The 20,035-nt window shown below is 41.6% G+C and overlaps 1 protein-coding gene across 1 annotated transcript in view; it reads right to left on the reverse strand.

Annotated features, from left to right (window-relative positions):
* Positions 1-20,035, reverse strand: part of LOC308386658 (rho guanine nucleotide exchange factor TIAM1-like) — a 50,877-nt gene that overhangs the window by 22,795 nt on the left and 8,047 nt on the right. Inside the window, exons 2-12 of the mRNA XM_080866358.1 lie at positions 13,911-14,005; positions 11,798-12,453; positions 10,702-10,988; positions 9,340-9,612; positions 9,030-9,261; positions 7,523-7,695; positions 6,744-6,968; positions 4,908-5,093; positions 2,805-2,951; positions 2,539-2,610; positions 140-310 (exon numbers count right to left, since the gene is read on the reverse strand). Coding sequence (XP_080722484.1) covers positions 140-310; positions 2,539-2,610; positions 2,805-2,951; positions 4,908-5,093; positions 6,744-6,968; positions 7,523-7,695; positions 9,030-9,261; positions 9,340-9,612; positions 10,702-10,988; positions 11,798-12,446 — 2,415 coding nt within the window. The 5' untranslated portion in view covers positions 12,447-12,453; positions 13,911-14,005. The remainder of the gene's footprint in view (positions 1-139; positions 311-2,538; positions 2,611-2,804; positions 2,952-4,907; positions 5,094-6,743; positions 6,969-7,522; positions 7,696-9,029; positions 9,262-9,339; positions 9,613-10,701; positions 10,989-11,797; positions 12,454-13,910; positions 14,006-20,035) is intronic.

A 20,035-nucleotide genomic window follows, 5' to 3' on the forward strand; every position in this document is an offset into this window, starting at 1 on the left:
CTGTCACTTTGCAAACTGTCAATCTAAAGTACATCAGTGTTACATTGGTGATTATATGCAGTGCACTGTGTAAAATGCATTTCTCTTATGTGCAGTCTCTGGTAATGCAATATTATCAATGCTGTTTTTAATGGCCCACCTTGCAGACAGTGTTCAAGACTTCCAGTGTTGTCTCTCCGGGCTGTATGACGGCCAGGATGGGCTGGTTGTTCGGCAAACACACCCAGGAGGGTTTCAGGTACTCAGGAACCCAAATATCACTGTCTACATTTTGCTGAGGAAGACTTTTCACAGAAGCTTCTCTCTCCTTCTGAAAATAAAAACAAGCACAGACACTCAGCAAGTTTAAGTTTATGCATCTTTGAGCAGCTGCAGTGGCAGAAAGCATAAACAGACAAGGCAGATTTAATGCAATCGTGAAACTCACAAACAGTAATTCAGTAATGACACTTGTACTGCAGTACAAGCTTTTTGCATTGCATGTAGCACATGTTATATAGCTTACACTTGCATTTTTATGGGTGTGTTACTGTTTTTAAAGCATAATCTGTAACCTTTCGGCCCATCAGTCTGACCTACAACAATCTGGCAGCCTTGTCAGCCGCCTTGCTGGCTTCTATTCCCCCCATCTGTAATATATCTCCACCTATCGAGTAACAGCATCCACATTTATTCTTTCATTCTTCTATCACGCCAGCCTCCAATTAATCACTGCCTCTCCTTCTGGTGCCCTTTCCCCCTATCTGTACATCATTCCATCAGCTCTCTCCTCCCCATCTTTCATTCACGCCATACAATCTGCCGGCAGTTAACAATCAGGCCCGGTGGTCCCTGTCGAAATGAACTTCGACTTGGCTGTATCTGTACGCGTGTGTGTCTGTGTGTGAATCTGCGTGGTAGAGATAAAGTGAAACAAAGAGGGAAACAGCCACAGTAAACTACATGCAACAGCACATTTTTATATTCACAAACACAAACAGGCCACATGCGCAAACAAAATACAGACGCGCACACGTTATCTCAGACAGACAACAGACTGGGGGGCCTGTAAGTAGTACCTCCCCCAACTCCCTGAACTCCCAGTCCTGCTCAGCACCATCTGGCTCCCCTCCTGGCCTATCTAGGATGCCTCTGCTGGAGGGTGGTGATGGTGTGTGTGGGGCGGCGGGGTTCTCAGATCCCTGCTAAACTCTCCTTTCCAGCTTATGCTAACAAAGGGATTCCCCAGAACAAACAGCAAATTAAAGCTGGGAAAGTCAATCAGATGTGAACATTTGGAGCTATTCTTGCTGGAAATGCTCAATGAGGAAAATCTTTGCCACTGATAAAGCATTTCCAGCTCTAGTTTACTGCCAACTACAGCACGTTACATCTTATGCTTTTCTTTACAGTCATCCCATACACTGCCAGCTGAAGCCTGGCGTGGGTGGAAAAAAAAAATTGATCTCTCTTTGTGCCACTGGGGGCCTGCACTGCCAGAGCAGGTTATTGCTGCAGACTTAGCTTCTGTCTGCTTGGTTCAGACTAAAGCCTATCTTTTCTCTTCTCCTCATCTCTGGTGCTTTTTACCAGTGCTCATAAAATATGGATCCAGCAGGCTTGTCCTATACAACCTATGTGCAACTGGACATTTTTCCTTAAAATTCATATAGATTTGTCGCATACTGGAAAACTACATTGATATGGTTGTCTTAGGAAACATGTTTTTCTTTCTTATGATATATAGCTAATTATTTGCAATTGTGTGCAAGTGTGGTCAGTACAGCAGTTACAAGAGAACACAGATGGTGTGAAACCAGCGAGTCCTATGGTAACAAATGTCTGCATATTTGTTGAAACGTCAGAACACTAATGATGTGAACATATCAGATTAAATTTGTCTCTGTGGGATTAGCAGACAGAAAATCCCTCCAGTTGATAGCCTTTTTGATACTGATAAAGATGGAATTGCCTGAAGCAAATTAAATAAAGGGACTCTGTCCACACTGCTCAGAATATTAAAAAACTGCTGCAGAAGATGACAAGGGTTGTTTATTCAACACAAATAAACCTGAGCATTGTCCAATGACGCTGAGAGAGACACAGATATTCTGCCGCTTTTAAAGCTTTATGAGTCTGCAAATGTCTCCAATCACTCTTCATCGAGGAGAGAAGCAAACGTCTGAAAATATTAAAGCAAGGGCTTTAAAAACGACCTAAAAAAAATGCTCAATGGTGCAGAAGGGTGCAGGGATTTTGTGCTTTCCCTTAGATAACCCACCCTGCAAAGAGCCAGAGCCCCAAAAGGATCTTAGTTAAGTGAAAGGAGGTGGAAAATCTAGTGATGTAGCTGGCCTCGGGGTCTTAAGAAGCCCATTACCCATTATACAAGAACAAAGATTCATCTGATGCTCCAGTGATTTTTCCTCTTGGTGTATGCAAAAAGCAAACAATGAGAAGAAATGAGTCCACAGCCACACGAACTCTGCTGATTTGTGGTGAATACCAAACTAATAAAGGGAGGAGGAGCTTCATGTTTAGCCTAAGGGAGGTTATTACTGTAAATGGTGCAATGTGGTTGTCAACCTTCTGCAAAGACTTTCTCACTGGCTCCGCCCCATCAGCAAACACCTGCAATAACACAAAGCACCGCAAAATTAAAACACACATAAGTATAGTTATTACTTTGACACCAAGAAGCAGTTTCAAGCATAAACTTACGAACACACAATATTTAGCTGCAGTAGTATTTATTCACCAAAATCTAATTTTACAGATTTCAATTAAACATCAAGCACTGCAAAGTCACTCAAAGTCAAACGTACCTGGTCAATTGAAGGGTGTCCTTTGCTCTTTCTCCTAGATGCGGTGTCCAGACCCCAGAGTGAGGAGAAACGGCTTCGACGTTTACTGAAGGTGCGAGGGAAAGGTTGGTTCCGCCTTCTCATGCTGCTCTCTGTACGGGCAGACACCTGTGACAGTGACAGTTACAGAAAACACAACAGAAATGAAACAGACACCTTTAACACCCGAATGAAAACAGTTTGACACACAAAAGCAATCATTTGCAGCAGCTACTGAATACTTTCAACCTCTAATCCCCTTCAGTCACCTACAACTTGGCACAGGGAAACTTTTCGTTCCCGTTTTTTGACTTCTCTGGGTTCAATCAGAGCTCAAATAGTATGAGCAACTATGCATTACACTAGTATAGAGCTGGTCAGACATCAGACACGTACACTTCAAACATAACATCTTAAACCACTTTTTAGACTCATCTTCTCATTCCCCACATGAGAGGCCTTTATACTGTTATTACAGCCCAAATCTACTGTAGAAAGTAAATGAAGGAAAAAACAGAAATATTGCTTTTGTGACCAAAAACTTTGAATACCAGAGCTGAGAGAGAGAACAATTATATTTCCCTTTAGGCAAGACAAATGAGTTCATTTGAATATTTTTGCAATTCATTAATTAGTAGCCATGAACAATTATTTTAATTGCATTTCATTTCATTTCAGTAGTTTTGCGTTACATGTATTTATAAATGTGATTCTCCTTATAAATATGCCACATTTATCATATTTAAGCGATGCAATAATGACATTTCAAATTAGTCAGAAGGGATGTGGTAATAAATAGAGTAAAAAGAATATGAAAGGGACAGGAGAGACATAAAAAAGGACGGTATAAAATATGGCAGATAAGGAGAAGAAGACACTGAGGGAGCGAGACACAAACAAAGGAAGTGAGGGTGTAGGCAGTAAAAGGAGGGGGAGCAAGGGCCAGAGAGTGTTAAGCCTGTTTGTGGGAAAGTGCCTCAGGGATGCTAGCTTGCTAAAAGAGTTTGTATTGATCGACCAATCACAAAAAACACTGTCAGTGCTTGATGTTGTGTGTGCGTGCTAGTGTATGTTTGGCATATCCGTTACCTTGCTCGTATAAAACTGCTCTGTAGAGAAATGTTTTCCATGTTTTGCTCTTCGTTTTTGCTCTTTCTTCTTTGGATGATACTACGCAGAGCTTACAGCTCAATGACACACAATCGCATAGAGATCAGGTTGGGTTTCATTCTGTACATTCTGCAGCACTGAGATAATAACTTGGGTTTCAGAGAGGATTTATAGGTAGAATGTTTTGCTTTCACTTTTCTCTCAAGCTTTTAGGATAGCGTGTATGTGATACATTTTAATATGTGGTGTGTGTTTGCTACCCAAGTCTGAATCTCTGAACCTTGTTAAAGTAAACCATCTATGTAACCTTAGCCTTGAGTGTTAGGCTTAAGAGTCACAGCTGTTTTTGCACACTTAGAATAAAAAACTTGCATGCATCACTATGACAGAAAGCAGAAATAATGCAGGTGTTCATTTCACATTTTTGATGCTACCAACACATCAACTTTGAGAGCTGGCACTTACTTATATCTACTTAAATTCCATCACTTAAACAAAATCTTTATAATGAGAAAATTATTGCTATAATTCACTTGTTCACCAGTTTTAATGTTGTGGCTAATTGCGTGTTACAGATAAAAACTCACTCCACTTTACAGCGCTCATGCTAACTTTGGGCCTGAGAATCAAACCAGCATACCTGGTTTGTTCATTTGTTTCATAACCTTGGGGTATATGGCAGTATCTATTTCTTTGAACATTTGTGAGGCAAGCAGAAATTCTTGCTTTCAGTAGGCGTATGTGACAAGGCACTCACAGGCAGATAAACACACCCACTCTTCAAGCTGGGCTGTTATTGAGGGTCGACAGTTGGAAACCTCTCATGCAATCTCTACACGGAACATGTAGAGACACGTGAGTCTGACTTTTCAGGTTTGGATTCATGAGCTCCGATCAAGTTTACTAAAAAATTGCAACCTGAAAAACACCTGGAGTGAATAGTCAGATACCAGCACTAAACATGTCTAATCATACCAGTGCATGGAAGGAGGAAACAGAGAAGATCCCCAGTCGTCCCATGGCAACTTTTGTGGGACGTGACGCGAAGCCCAGGAGGCGTTTGGGATTGGGAGGTTCACCGCCCTGCAGACTCGCCAGGTAGCAGCGGCAGCGGAAGAGATCTATGTGAAATCTCTCCAAGTTCTGCTCCCACAAGAAGATCTATAAGCAGCAGAGATTACAGAGTAAAAAGTCATGCGTGTGTGATTATGCAATATAAACAAACTTTGCTGATGAGATCCAGATTTATTCAGTTTTATCTCTAATGAGAACAACAACAAAAAATAAAAAGATAAAGAACCGACGCTGTGTTAGGTGGTTATTCGGCTGTTTCAGGAGAAGTGAGATGTGGGAGTACTGCAGCCCCTGTGGAGAGGTATTACTCACCAACACAGCCCCCACCAGTTGGTGACCTGCTGTTCTACGTGCAATGTATCACAGGGTGGGCCGTGGGAGGTGAAACACGGGGACACACACTCACAGTGAAACACAAAACTAGACTTAACGCTGCATTAGTTCCCGTGGTCACCTATGTGGAAGTGTGAAAATATTAACACAATTAAAAAATATAAAGAATTACGGAAGTAGAAGTTTTAATGTTTTTTCACATTTGTTTGTTCCCCTCACCTCTCCTCAGATTTATTTATAAAGTTTACATAAATATGTACAGATAAAATAAATAAATATAATTATCATTCAAATAATTGCAACAATTCTTATATGTTTTATATGTCATTATATTTCCACACTTTCCACTTTTTGATCTTTTATTTTTCTTTATCTCTGTGGTTAATCCCCATTTTCTTTTTTTCCCACAACTATATCCTTATTGGCAGCTCCGTGACTCAACTGAAAGAAGTCAGTCAATGACATAAACCCTGCTTGAGGCTTGTTTTCTTCTTTGATGCCACAGTTTCAGTTACTATGTCTTTACAGCAGGCAATCAAAGTGCTTCCTTTTAAATTGCAGCTCTTTTACTTGATGAGGATTAAGTGCTTTCTAGTTCCTTTTATGTTACATATAACAAGAAATAGAAAGAGCATTATGCAACAACACCAGTATAAAGACAGATGCAAAGACTTGCAAGGAGGACAAGGAGGCTTATTGTTAATGACCACACTTCTAGGCTTTTTTTCTTTTTGTAAGATTTTCCAGTCAGTACTGGCTACCATCACCAGCAACTCCAGACATCCTGCATGGAATAAGCCTAAATCAATGTTCTTTTGAAACTGAACAAAAACGGGTTCTGGAAAAGATTTGAAAAAGTTGCAATGTTCTTAAAAGACCTCTTGAATCTAAAAAGATTAGTCAGGTTTACCTGTGTGCTATGTGTCTGTATGCACTGCGTGCAAGTGGACTCGCATGTGTTTCTAAATGAGCGCCAGCTGGAATAAGTGAAACCATTTTTGGTTGGAAAGGCTGCTTTAGAGCATTTTTGCCTGGATGACGGCATGCTGTAAAGATGATTTAGTGCCATGATTTCAGTGCCGGAGAGTGTCGGTGCAGTTTAAGTCACATCTATAAACTGCCTTCAGGTGTTTTCATTCAAATTAACTGGAAGATAAAGAGGTGAGGACGGTTTTTAGCCATGAGATAACAAACCTCCCTACAGTCGCATTTTATGGGCATAAAGTGTTATTAATTTGCAATAATATGACAAAATTAAAGGGCATTTGTCTCATAGGTGTTGTTTCTGTAATGCTCCACCACCTCATGTACAGCTTTAATCTGTTTGACCGCTTTCAGTATGTCAGACTCCTTGACACTTAGCTCCACTTTTAGCCCCAAACGACCACCCGATTGACCCCATACCTGCTCAAGTATGGTCTTTCTCTTCTTGCCATCAGTGACAGTGGACAACTGCATGTCTCCCATTTTCTTCATTTTCTCATCCATATCAATCTTCTGCTCCAGCTTGCGGATTTCAGTTCGCAGCAATCGCACGGTGTCCTCCCTGTGGTGCTGCCGAGCAAGAGCAGTAGCACACGCCGAGTGGATCGCCGTGATCCAGTTTTCCAGTTCTGTTTGGCCTGATGTCTGAACAGAAGGAAGGGACCATGACAAAGTGAGTAACGATAGTGAGCAGATAAAATAAAGAAACTGACAGCTGAAAGAATTTAATCATGACTTCCAATATCGGCCTCTGGGAGGAAATGGTCATTATAATCTCATCATCATTTTATTACTTTCTTCCCATTCAGTGAGGAGAGCTGTCATGAATATAAATAGACAGATTTTAATATTACACAATGGTCAGTCTGGTGGATCACTGTCACGGTGTGACAGCGTGGCCTTTAAACATGTCAAACATAAACACAAGGACACAGGGCTGCCTATCTCCAGCACATGATGAACATGTATTGGTGTGCCACATGCAAATCCCCTAGAGGAAAATAGCTTCCAGTTTCCTGTTTCTCTTTATGTTTGATGCTGGTATGTACAGTAGCACCAAATAACAAAGACAGGATATAAAAACACTTGACCTGTATGCATGAATGCCAACCTGATTTAACTTTAACTTGCATAAAATATTGTCATGCCAACTCAGCTTTAAGAGTAGCCGATGTTTTAAATTCCAGTGCTTCTCTCACCTGGAAGAGGAAAGCATCTCCCACTGAGTTGCTGAGACAGAAGACAAAGTCTTTCTTGGGATGCTCAGGTACAGCTTGGACAATGCTGTTCTCCACCCACAGCGCGTGTTTGTGAACGCTGTTGTGGTCGATACCTGAACGGCCATCGTATTCATACAGGAAGAGGGTGCAGCCTTGAAGAACGCACAAAAAGAAAGGAGTTAAAAAAAAAAGACAAAAATATGTTTTTTTTGTTTTGTTTTGTTTTTTTACAGAGGTTATAATAAGTACCCTTAAATCAATTTAAACATCCTTCCTTTCCCTGAACTTTATTTAAACAACGATTATAAAACGTAATAGTTTAATACATGAACCTATTTTGCTATCAGTACAACTAAACCTATAACATTACATTATGAAGATAAGACTGATTTATTTTTAGCATGATGCATAGAAGAGATGCTCTATCTTATGCATTTCAACAGGACAGGATCGGATTAGGCATGGATTTCGCCGTAAAATTAAATTGTGATGAAGCTGAGGGGAGGAAAATGCAAGGCTGCATTGAAGAGCGTGAGAGAGGACAGCAGAGGTGAAAACCAAGGGCAGGGAATGTGTTAAAGCTTATATGAATGTAGTTTAACAGCAGAGAGAGTGTATGGAAGATTAAACAGCTTTGGGTTGGTTATCTGAATGAGATTAAGATTATTTTCTTAGTTGCAGAAGCATTTGAAACCAAGCCACAGAGGCCACAAGCCAGGAAGCTGCTAGTGTCGGTCGGATTGCGGCAGCAAGTTCATTCAACTTAAAATCTGTGCCAACTCAAACATGTGGCACAAGAGAGGTGTTAAAGAAAGGAATGCACATAGGGTGGAGTGGGTGGAGACAAATGTCAAGGGTAATGTGTGAGATAAGGATAGCAGCAAGACTGAGAGTGAAGGTTTACAGGAAAGTAGTGAGGTCTGCTATAATGTAAGGCTTGGAGACGGTGGAGCAGACACAAACACAGGAGACAGAGCTGAAGATGCTAAGATTTTATTGCTGGAAGGAGAGAGAATAGAAAGATTAGAAATCAGTAGATCAGCAGGACAGCTCAGGTTGGATTTGGACATAAAGTTCCAGAGGCAAGGCTGAGATGATTTGGCCATGTGCAGAGGATATTTTGGAAAAGTGATGTTGAATAAGGAGCTGCCAGGCAGGAAGGAAAGAGGAAGACCACATAGTAAGTTCATGGATGTAGTGAAGAGGGACATGCTTGGTTTGCGTGACAGAGGAGGATGCTAGAAATAGAGTAAGATGGAGGCAGATGATCCAGTGTGGTGACCCCTAAAGGCAGCAGCCAAAAGAGTAAAGGTGCAGAAGCATTTTTATGTACTAACAATTGTGCTTAGTTAAGCATTCATAAAGTACTCAGACTGAAGCTGGATGGACACCTGCTGCCTTACAGTTTCTGCCTATCTATCAGTCACACGCAGGTAAAATCCAACACAAACATTAAACATAATAGTGCTGAAAATCTGTGCAACACCTTTCAGAGAAACCCAGTATTGTTTCCACTTGCGTCTCGCTGCAGGTTCCACCTTCTTGTTTTTCTTATGAACCAGGAAGTTCTTCACAGCCAGAGTCCCTGCTTTCCTGACTGTGCCGTGTGCACAGCTAATCAGAGTGTCAGGCGGATACATACTACTGAGTGTGCCGCTACTCTGCTCATCACTTACAGCAGAGCCTGCCTCCTCTGTGCAGTCTCGGCCCCGATTTGTCTGACGAGAAAAGATTAAGGAATTAGAAATACACGGAATTTACCTATATTTTAATAACATAGGAAAAGTGTAACTAACCCAGGCTTGATTGTCTAGCTCCTTCCGGAAATTTTCATAAACTCCCCCCTTGCCTCCTTCGCCTCCTCTTCCGTCAACTCCTCCAGCGCTGCTGCTCCCACTGTCGCTGCCATTAAAAAAACTGCTCTCTGTAGCTGAGTACACTGAAAAAGAGGCAGACATGGCCTTACACCGCCGGGAGAGCAGTTCTCCTTCTCCATCTATCTCAGGGGCAACGCCATCAATCCCACTGTCGCCATACTCGCTCCCCTCGCCTAAAACACCAGAGATGTCCTGTCATCCAGAAAAACAGGGTAGAAACAGATTAAGCATTATTAATGGACGGAAACTGGTTTATTTGCACAAAATCAGACAGAGAAGTAACAGCTTCAATCTGCATAACACAAGACGTTAATTCTCTCACACAGAACTGACAGCGTAGGCTGCACAAGCGGTTTCTGGGTTTACTTTTGTTTGTATACATGAGTTGGCAGTTGCATAAGTGCACTTTAATATCCTTTTGTGCTCATTTTTGTATGAATTTCTGATTTTAAAAAAAGGCTTTCCACTTTGAGTATGAAATTTTCTGTGCTTTCACCAAACTGAGTCTCCCTCTGTTCTTTCTTTTTGTTTCGCTGTGCTGTCAGTCTATTTATATCTAACAACCCCCTCAGCCTGACTAGATGAATATATAATAAGCACTTATGGCGATCTCTATCCAAGGGTGCTTGGGGGTTCTGGGAATGCATTGAAAGAAAAGCTTGGTTCAGTATTTTGGTACTTTTTGTTTAGCAACTTTGTTTTTATCAGTGACGCACGGCAACTAGGGAGGCATGGATATTATTATTTATTCTACTAATTTAGCTTTTATGTTTACCTGCATGAACGTTACATAAACTTTACTTTCCTCCTCTTACCCTTTGATTTTATCTGTTTTAGTAAGATGACAAAGAAAATCCTCTAGATAAAGTTCAAAGTTCAAAATGTCTTTGTCGTTCAAAGCTCAGTATGTGAGCAGAAGTCCCACGGTGACTTTCTATCTGACTATCTTTCTGTGTAATCCTCTTCCCAACTGCACAAATATACAAACATGTTTGGATGCTTGGATTTGCAAAGATATAACATGCATATACACCAGTCCAGAGCACAGACAGGAAATTCCGTTGGTTGTCAACAACATGTTAATTACTTGATGAACTGGTGTCATGTCTGTGATGCCCCTGAACTTCCTGGACAGCACTGGTAAACAAAGTCCTCAATTATTCTAAGTTTAGAAGTCTGTATTTTTTCCAATACTGGAAAAAAATAGAGCAAGAAGACTTTTACCCTTAGTCCTGTTCCATCTGCTTTCAATACTTATCGGTATATATATTCATGAAATACCTGAGTAGTCTGTGCGCGTCGTCCCTGGAAGGTAGGGCAAGGTGTAGCCGGAATACCGAGCCCAGTCAAGCCTTCAGAAAGGCAGTGTGAGCGTCGGCAGGGGAGCGTGAAAGCTCCATACCCCCCACCATCATCCTCTGCTGGAGACATCAAACCCTCCTCCACTTCCCCGTCTCCGTCGCACTCGGCTTCTCTGCAGTTTTTTATGTAATGGCTCCTTTGCCCCCTGAAGCCCGGACTCTGCTGGCTGCACAGATGGTCCAGAGACGATGCCCTCTCAGTTGAGCCTGGAACACACACACAGGTGGTTATTGCAGAGCACAGTGTGTATTTGTGGGCAAGGTGAGTTCTGATTACTGTCAGGTACTTTCAGTTACCTCTGAAACATTTGACCTTCTCCATATGTGCCTGTGTCCTTCAGTGAAAGTCTGTGATTTTTCTTGAGTGATTATGAATCTGTGTGTGTGTGAGGCAAACCCATACATTATTCTGAATGAGACGACCACCTATGGCAGTGCTCAGACCTTCAGCGGTTGAGTTACCAGGTACCGCCTGCTGTCACACTGAACCCTTGCAGCTCCTGCACAAAACCAGTTAAGCTAACAACCCTGTGATCAGTTGAACTGCTGCAACTGATAGATGGCAGCTAACCTTCAATCAGCAGATTTTCTCAGATCATTTTCTCCCTACTCAGTGAGTGCCTGCAATTTTCCCACTACCCTCCCCCTCATCACCTGTTCACTGAATCAAATCAACAGCTTTGAACATGTTCCCCTGAACTTTTTTTTCCCCCCACTTATTAGCCATCACCAGTGTAGCTGTCGTTATTTTTGGACAGCTACATTGTCTTGTCTTTTGCTTTTATTTGTTGTTGTTTTTTAAATAATACAAATAGAAATCTTGAAATATATTTTAATTCTATTGTATCAGAAAATATGTCGGTGAAGACTTCAAGTCATCAAATAAAAGCATAGGCCCCACATATCCTGTCACTAATGATGTCTACATTTCTGAATGAGAAAACTACACATGCTTTCTGCAGGTCTATACAATCTACCGGTAAATATGATGCTTTTGCTTCTGTGTACATTCTCACCTGTGCTGCCTTTGCTGCCTCTAGGGCATCTAAACTGCCCCTCCTCCTCTTCTCCTCCATCGACCATCTCCTCTGTGCTGGTCAGATGCTCCTGGCTGAGGTCAGACATAGAAAACTCCAAGCTGTCTTCTCTCCACATGTCTGCTGACTTTGATCGCTTCTTTTTATTACTTGCTCCCTCTCGGGGTCCTTCAGTCATTTGCTGCAGGAATCTTTCCTCTGCAATAGTGTCCCCTTCCCCCGTTGAGTCCTCTCCTCCATCCTGGGCAATGGTGTCTGCCTCTGAGGTTTCGGGAGTCGGCGTGGCCAAGGGGTCATCATCGTGCTGATAGGACTCCGGCCTCATTGTCATAGCGACACGCTGGGTCCAGTGAGGGTTGATGCCAAATTTGTCAAACTCATCTGCTGCATTGAAAAACTCTAGTCCGTTCTCTACCAAGGACTGAGGGATGCTCGGGGTGCTGGAGGAACGGGTTGAGGCTTCAGAGTTTCTGTGATTCTGCTTCACTGAGGAAGAGTGCCTCGAACGGCGGTTGATTTGCTGCTTGTTGGAGACACGGAGTGAGCGGGTCGTGTGCTTACGGGAGAGATGTCTCGGCACATCACCATGGATACTACTCTCTCCATTTTGACTCTCCACGTTTCCCATGATTCAACTGTGGATCAAGTAATAAAGTTTGCATATTACATAATTTAGACAACTTCTTCTTAAAAGATCAGAAACCAGGTACAAAAGTAGTTTAAAATTATTCCGTAATGTTTGCCACATCATACGGTATAAGATAATATATTTGCATCTTTACTTGTATGCACAAAGTTTGTGAATCACAGAAAGTCATTAGCACACACAAATTGCATAAATGGGAGCTGGTGTCTTATCTAATGGTGAGTGAACATTGTCAAATTCACAAGTAGCAGCACAGATTTTAGACAACACGCATATCTGCCATCTGTTGTACATGGATGACTTGCTTTGTGGAGATCAAAGAAAGAAGAAAGAGTTTGAATTAAATAAGAAAATTAAAAAAGATTTAAAAACTTAATCAGTCCTTTCTGTTAAAGGAGGCGTCTGGCCTTGAGATTTTGTTAGTAGCCTTAAAATGTGTTCATTTCAACTACAAAAACTGTCAAATACTCAAAGCAGGTGCCAGACCCCTGGTCAGATATTCTGTACTAGAATATCTATCTATGTAAGGTCAGTCGATTTTGATAAAAGAAAAGAAGAAAAATAACCTCACAACTGGCAAAAGTAGTGGTTTAGATATACAACTTGTTTCTGAATCAATATTAAATTGACAAATCTGTCTTTTAATTGCAATGTCAAAACATTTAAACAAATATTCCTTGTGTGCCATACTTCTAAAAGTAAAAAGGTTTGAACCAGCCCTCTGCAAGATCTAAATTGCTGGTAATGAAGTAGATCAGTGTGCTGCATGAGAGGTTTGATGGCACATTAAAACTTATGGCTCAAAAGTATCAGTGGTCTCATTTGATTTGCACAGCATGCTTGGATGTGTACGCACATTATATAAAAGGTTTGTTAAAAGTTTCCTGCTTTTCCATTTTATCCCAGCCTGCTGTTCATAATGCATCAAAACCTTCTTTGCTTTTCTAAGTGCCTATAAAATCTTCAAAAAAATGAAATAGCTGAAGTTATAAATCTCTCAACTCTGACTAATTTAAGTGTTCTGCCAGTGCACTTTTGAACTCCAACACAAATGCACTGCAGCGCCTTTTCTCCCTGAGCAGTGTTCAAATTATGCACTAACTATATTCCCAACACAGAGAATCAAAACAATCAAAGAAATCACTTTAGAGCTGTGTTATTTTCATCATGAAGTTATCTCAGCAGCCCACTTCACCTCAATCTCTCTGTTACACAAGCACATGGAAGTGCTGAGTCAAAGGCTGTCGGATCAGTTTGTCCTCAGAGAGTCACACATCATCAAACCCACACCATCAGGTTCTCAGTGTGGGCTCGAGCTGCAAAGACACTGGTGAAAAAATCTGCCTTAAAAAGTAGTTGTTTTTTTGCTTGTTTAGTCTATCAGTCCTTAAAAATCTATTATTTCTGGAGATTTGTGCATCATTAAAGTGTGAAAACTGTAGTTACCGATGATTAAGCAGCCACATCACCAGCTTCCCCGCATCAGAGCGTTGCGATCCCATAATCCTCCACACATCCTCATACGGTGGTGTCAGTCTGCCCTGACAGAAACAAGGAGAGAGAGAGATCTTTAGCAGTGCTCTCACAACTTCAAAGTGACCTGATGTGTCAAACGCACACAGAGAAGAAGTGAGAAGACAAGTAGAAGGAAGGAGTACCTGCCCAGTATGTCACATAAAGCTGGTCAAGTAAAGCTGAAAAGGCAGCTGTGAAGAATGAAATATAAGACGGTCTGTAGAATATGAATGTGGATGATAAAAGGGAATAAATCACAATGGTTTTTAAGATAATGCAGTTTGACTAAAAAAAAGACAGAGAAACAAGAAATAATCAAATGCACACATATAAACAGCTCATCAGAAACAAAGAAAAGACGTATTGTCTGAGCCTGAAGGTTTTTTTTGGGGGGAAGGGAAGGGGGGACTCACAAACAACCACAATTTCTTCTAACTCTACCCTGAAACTCACTGCCCACCAAATCCACGCAGACGTGTACCGGCGTGTGCACAAAACATTTTGGGAAACACCCCCTATTTCGGTGCAGACAAAGAGAAGCGCACACACATACACACCAACAGCAAAATGACAGAAGATGAAAGAAGCTATGGGAACGATTTTGTGCTTAAGACTCAATTAAATGATCCATGCCAACACGACCTAATTTTCTCTAATACCAGCCCTGAGCTGCGCAGAGTAGACCGAGATTTCCATAATGTGCTATGTATAGTGTGAAGGAATGCAAGAGCAAACATGCTTGCTGTTGTGAACATTTGCCCAGTAGTTAGTCTGCTGCAAACGCATTTGACTGCAGCCGGATAAGCCAATGAGCAGGAAAATGATGGAAGAAAGCCCTCATGTTGCCATGTACAACAATGTACTTTCAAAGCATATGGCCACTAGCGCACTGTTTGGAGCATCTGTTTTGAGATACCACATCTGGTGAGTCACCTGTTTTTCGAATGCAAAAGCATCAATTGTTCCCCCGAGGTCTATGTTGCAGGTTTAAGTAAAATCTTAATTTTACTAAACTTTGACTGCAGCTGCTATTTTTTTCTATTAGTGTTGTTGTTCTATATACAGTAATCTTTTTTTTTTTTAATTCTCTGGGGCACAAAAACAATAAGTCAACCGTGTTACAGTTCTGGGAAATGACACAGAAATGAGACTTTAGATAACAAGAAGTAAACAGGACAATAAGAGAAGTGAAGGCATCTGATCAGAAACCTGATGGAAACTACAAAGAGGATTTTCAACTCTGACTTTGCACCACAACACCATGTGTGCAAACGCATCCGAGATAGGCTAGTGCAGCGCATCCCAACCCCAGCTGTGGGAAGCAGTTACATAAGCTGAACTTGACCCTGATACAGCTCTCCTGCCTCTCATGCAGTCCTTTATATCTCATCTCTCCTACACCCTCTGTCCCACTGAGGCCGACCCACATGCTGCCCCCCACCCACCTTAAAAAAATAGGCTGAATATTCATTTTGGGCTCATGGCTCCTCTGCTGGTTCATTTTTAACAATTACTATAAAAACAGGACTTCATTGTCTCAGCTGGAGTGCTTTATAGATTGATTAACATGTGGAGTAAATGCAAATCACTAACACACAAAAACACTGATGACCCTTTCACTGAATTTACATCCTTTTTGCAAACCCATATATTCTATAACATACAGGCTATGTCGGGAAGGTGCAAAACACACACACAAATGCACAGGGGTCAAACAAACAACACAATCCTGAGTGACAAAACACAGGGGAAATCAAACCACTGCCTTTCCTCTGGCAGTGTACAGTCTAAAATGTTTAGTCTCTTCATTTTTCCTCTTCCCGGTGCCCCCCAGCAAGGCACCGCAGAGGGTTAGGGTAACAAGGAGAGGAGGGAGAGCTCTCTGTTAAACCCCTGTAGAGCTGAGAGGTGAGGCGAGGCTGGAGGCGAAACACATGAAGAGGGGTGGGGGGAGGTCGAGTCTGGTACAGACAGAGAGGGAGGGGAAAAAAATACTGGGGTATGACAAGAAGTTTGATAGGGAAAAGTGAGAAAATGGGAAGGAGGAAGAAATAAAGACGGCGTGAGAGGGAGAGATAAAGTCAGAGAAATTGGGGGGTCCTATTGTTGCTGAGCTTTAAGTGGATAAGTAGACATGTGCTCAGTCTGCCTCTCTTCAGGCTTAATTGAGGGAGCCGAGACAAAAGGGGAAACATAATTATTCGCTCTCTTTCTCTCAGCCTCTCATTCTCGCAGTATATTAACGCATCGGGAGAGTGTATTACCACGGCGCACCGTGCAACAGCCGCCAAAGCATCATTACCATGCACACATGCCCACTCGCAATCAAGCACACACATGCACACACACACACACAGAGGGGACAAAGAAAGAAAACTGGAGACAACAAAATTCCATATTTAATCTCCACAACTGAAGATAAAGAAGGTAAGCATTGTCTAAATATGTCACAAACAGCAGCACTCACATCTGTCTGACTACAAACCACACAGGGCCGAGGATTACCGGGACTGGAGGCTCCTTTTACCTGCGCTGCCGATAACAGCTCTCTACTGGAGCTGTCACATTCATTGTGCCACATTGTGACTGTTGCATTAGTCAGTTGCTCAACACCTATAGGCCCGCACGTCTATCACCTAACGCATGAACGTAGTTTGCTGTGGCACACGGCGGAGTACTGTGGAATAAAGGCAGGCGCACACTTTCAGTCAGACACACCTGCAGGATCCCAAGAGAAATGAGAGCTGGTTTTTCCGAGTCACAGCATGCACTCACACTTTTTGGAAAAATACCAAAGGCCTGTCAGAACACACTCAAAGGAGACACACCCTACTCTCCCCTGCCAATCTTTTCATCTCTGCACCTGTCTCACAGCACCGCCCTACGTGACACACAGCTCAGCTCAGCAGACGCAAACTGTACGTGATGCTGATGTAGCTCTACACTGTATGCAACTGAAGCCAAACAAAACATGTCACTTGTTGTCTTTCATCTCGTCACTGTGTTGACTGTATTCTGGAAAAAAATGTTGCAACCAGACACACTGAATTTTCACAAGTGAATCACTGAGCTCACTGTTAAAGACAACAACTCATCACGACATCATAGTATTTTACAAATTTACTTCTATGGCGGCAAACAGTCTCTCACATGCTTTTGGGCCGCTTTGAAGCCCTTAACGACACTCTTTAGATGTGCTTCATCCAAAAACCTAAAAAATGATGCTTAAAAAAGAAGATCAAAAGAAATAAATCCAATCTCGGCTAAAGACTGCAACAGTGACTACGCTAAACATTGCTGAAACCAGAAAAGCTCCCAGCTTGACTGACCTTTCTTTACATCTTCAAACTACAACACCCCCCACGAAGCTCTAAAACACATGACGTAATTATTGGAATCACCCTTCCCTGAGGCCTTTCTCCTGCACCTCTCACATTCTTTGAATTGTTACCATTTCTCCTCCCACTTGGCGGAGTGAGGTTTTATGCTTACTCTGGGGAGTTAAAAAAAAGGAATTACTATTGGAGGAAAATTCAATCCAAAAACAAGTCCAGACAGACTGCCATGGGAATGTGACAACAAGGCCTTATCAGAGGATCTCTATGCTCCTCTTTTTTTCCATGCGCACCTGCACACACCACATGTTAGCAAACCACCAAACTTACCAAAATAAGAGCATGTTTGGGTGCAGGAAGCCTCTTGGTCCAAATGAATAAGAATCACTGGGGTTATTCACAAGTATGCATCTGTTTGCAAACATAGGTGGGCACATTGTTCACATTTGAGGAGGAACCACGTCTATCTAATGCCAAGACAAGAGTCAGATATGCTTTTGAAAATATAATAATAATAATAATAATACATTTTATTTGAGGGCGCCTTTCAGAAACCCAAGGTCACCTAACAAAAAACACAATTAATAAAAGGAACAATAGTCATAAAATACATAAAATAAGTTAAAATTACAAAACAGAGCGTGACAACAGATAAAATCAGCATTAAACCATTGTTGCGACGGCAGTGCACGCTCCGCCGCACTCCCACAGTTCTTTTGAGACAGGACTGCCTGAGACATCACCAGCAGAATTCCCTGGAAGAGGGAGATTAGCTTCTATTCATCCTTCCGGGATCTGACAAGGCACGCGCCCCAATTCTAAGCTTAAACACACATGCAGATACACAAACAGTGTGTGGCTGCAAGCACGAGTCTCGACTCCTTAAATCAAACATTAATTTCTTTTAACTGGCGAGGGACAAATGATAATTCCTTCCTGAAGAGGGCTTTCATTTTGAGGCCACAGAAGCAAAACGCAGAGATGACAGAACAAAGTGGAGTGGAAGGATATGAGATGATTGTTATTCATTCACTATGTTCCCCACTGCTTGTCATCCTCTAACACAGAAACGGAGAAAATTAGACTGGGTTTTATTTTAGTAGACAAAACAATTCCTTAAAAAAATGTTTTTGGAAAGCTAGAAAAAAAATGTAGCACAGATTGGCAATGTGACGTAAAAGACTTGAGATTTGGGGTCAGTGTGGCAACCGAGGATCATGTTTAAAAAAAAAGATAAAGGCCAGTGGAATTCACTGTCAGCCAATTCACTCTGCTTGGCTCCTCAAGTGTCACTAACCTCATTAAATACGCTCCTCTGGCTTTCTAAGAGCTTATGCTGTATGCTCCTTAACTCAGATTTCAGCTGACTGTCTCTGCAGCAGGGTGCAGTCAGGGATTACCATATTTTAAAGAAGATTTTCTTCTACCTCCCGCTCTCCATTGAGCGAGGAGCCTGAAAGAGTCAATGAAAGTGTGTAGATTTTGATGCTCTGCTCTGTAGCTACTGCTACAACCTCAACTATCAGGAGTCGCTGCATGAATTCAAAGTCAGGAAACCCCACAATTTAACCTCCATTACAATGCAAGGCTTTTACACTAGAAGATCAAGATATCTCTGTATTACATCCAACTCAGACTCTTGTTGTAGGTTAATATGTGACATGATAAGGTCAAAACCACATGTTGTAGCGGACTGACTGGCACGTGAAAAACTACCGTGTGCGGTTTGTTAAATATTAATAAATCAACCCCTTTTTTGCTATTGCTCAATCAACGCTCACTCGTCCTTCCTGATGAGATGGTGATTGCGCAGACAATCGGTTCGCAGTCATCAAAACCAATCAACTGAATATTCATGTGGTGATTTTCTGCTTCAAATATGTGAGGAGGAGTAAAAGAAATGGGCGTGAAAACATGTTGGAGGAAGATGAGTCAAAAGAAGGAGAAAAAGATGAAAAAAGAATGACGCATTAAACTAAAAATTGGAGTCAAGACGAGGCAAAAATACAACTAATCTGTTACTATTTTTAATCAAGTACAGTACTATACAAAAGTCTCAAATATTATGCCTCCAAGGAGCATGACTTCCAAATGATTTTAAAAGAAGTTCTTGGGTAATAGTTCTCCAGTCTTTCTGTAGGTCTTTCACAGTTTTGAATCTTTGTTTGTTTGTTAAGTCATTTAACACTGATCTATGAATCATAAATGGAACCTAACTCAAGGGATCACCAGATATAACAGACAACAGCAAATAATCTTTTTTGAAATTGACCCCCTAGGTGATTTGTTACTAGGAGCCTGTTGCAGAAATGTGCAATTTATCCACAATTCTTTTGTTATATCTCCAAAAAATGGCAACGATAACACAGGTTGACAGGCATATAATAGTATTTTTGCACCAAGGTGAATCCCAAAGAGCTGTAAGAAAGAAGACAGCAGAAGACATGGCAGGCCTAACATATTATCTCCACCAGATAAAAAGTCAAGACCTTCAGAAACTTGGTGGAAAAACTCCACTAAACATCTGACCTGAGAGATGCATCGTGCCCTTCAGCTGATTTATCTACAGATTGCCAAAGCCTCATCAGAAACAGTCTCAGTCCAAGGATAGCTGTCAAGAATACACTTTTAACTCGGAAAAGACACCAGAACTTGGCTGAAAACAACAGGAATTACAGAGTGATAAATTCAAATGTCTGGGTTCAAATCATCAGCGATATA

The sequence above is a fragment of the Rhamphochromis sp. 'chilingali' genome (genome assembly GCF_963969265.1).
Source record: "Rhamphochromis sp. 'chilingali' genome assembly, chromosome: 19".
Taxonomy (NCBI): Eukaryota; Metazoa; Chordata; class Actinopteri; order Cichliformes; family Cichlidae; genus Rhamphochromis; species Rhamphochromis sp. 'chilingali'.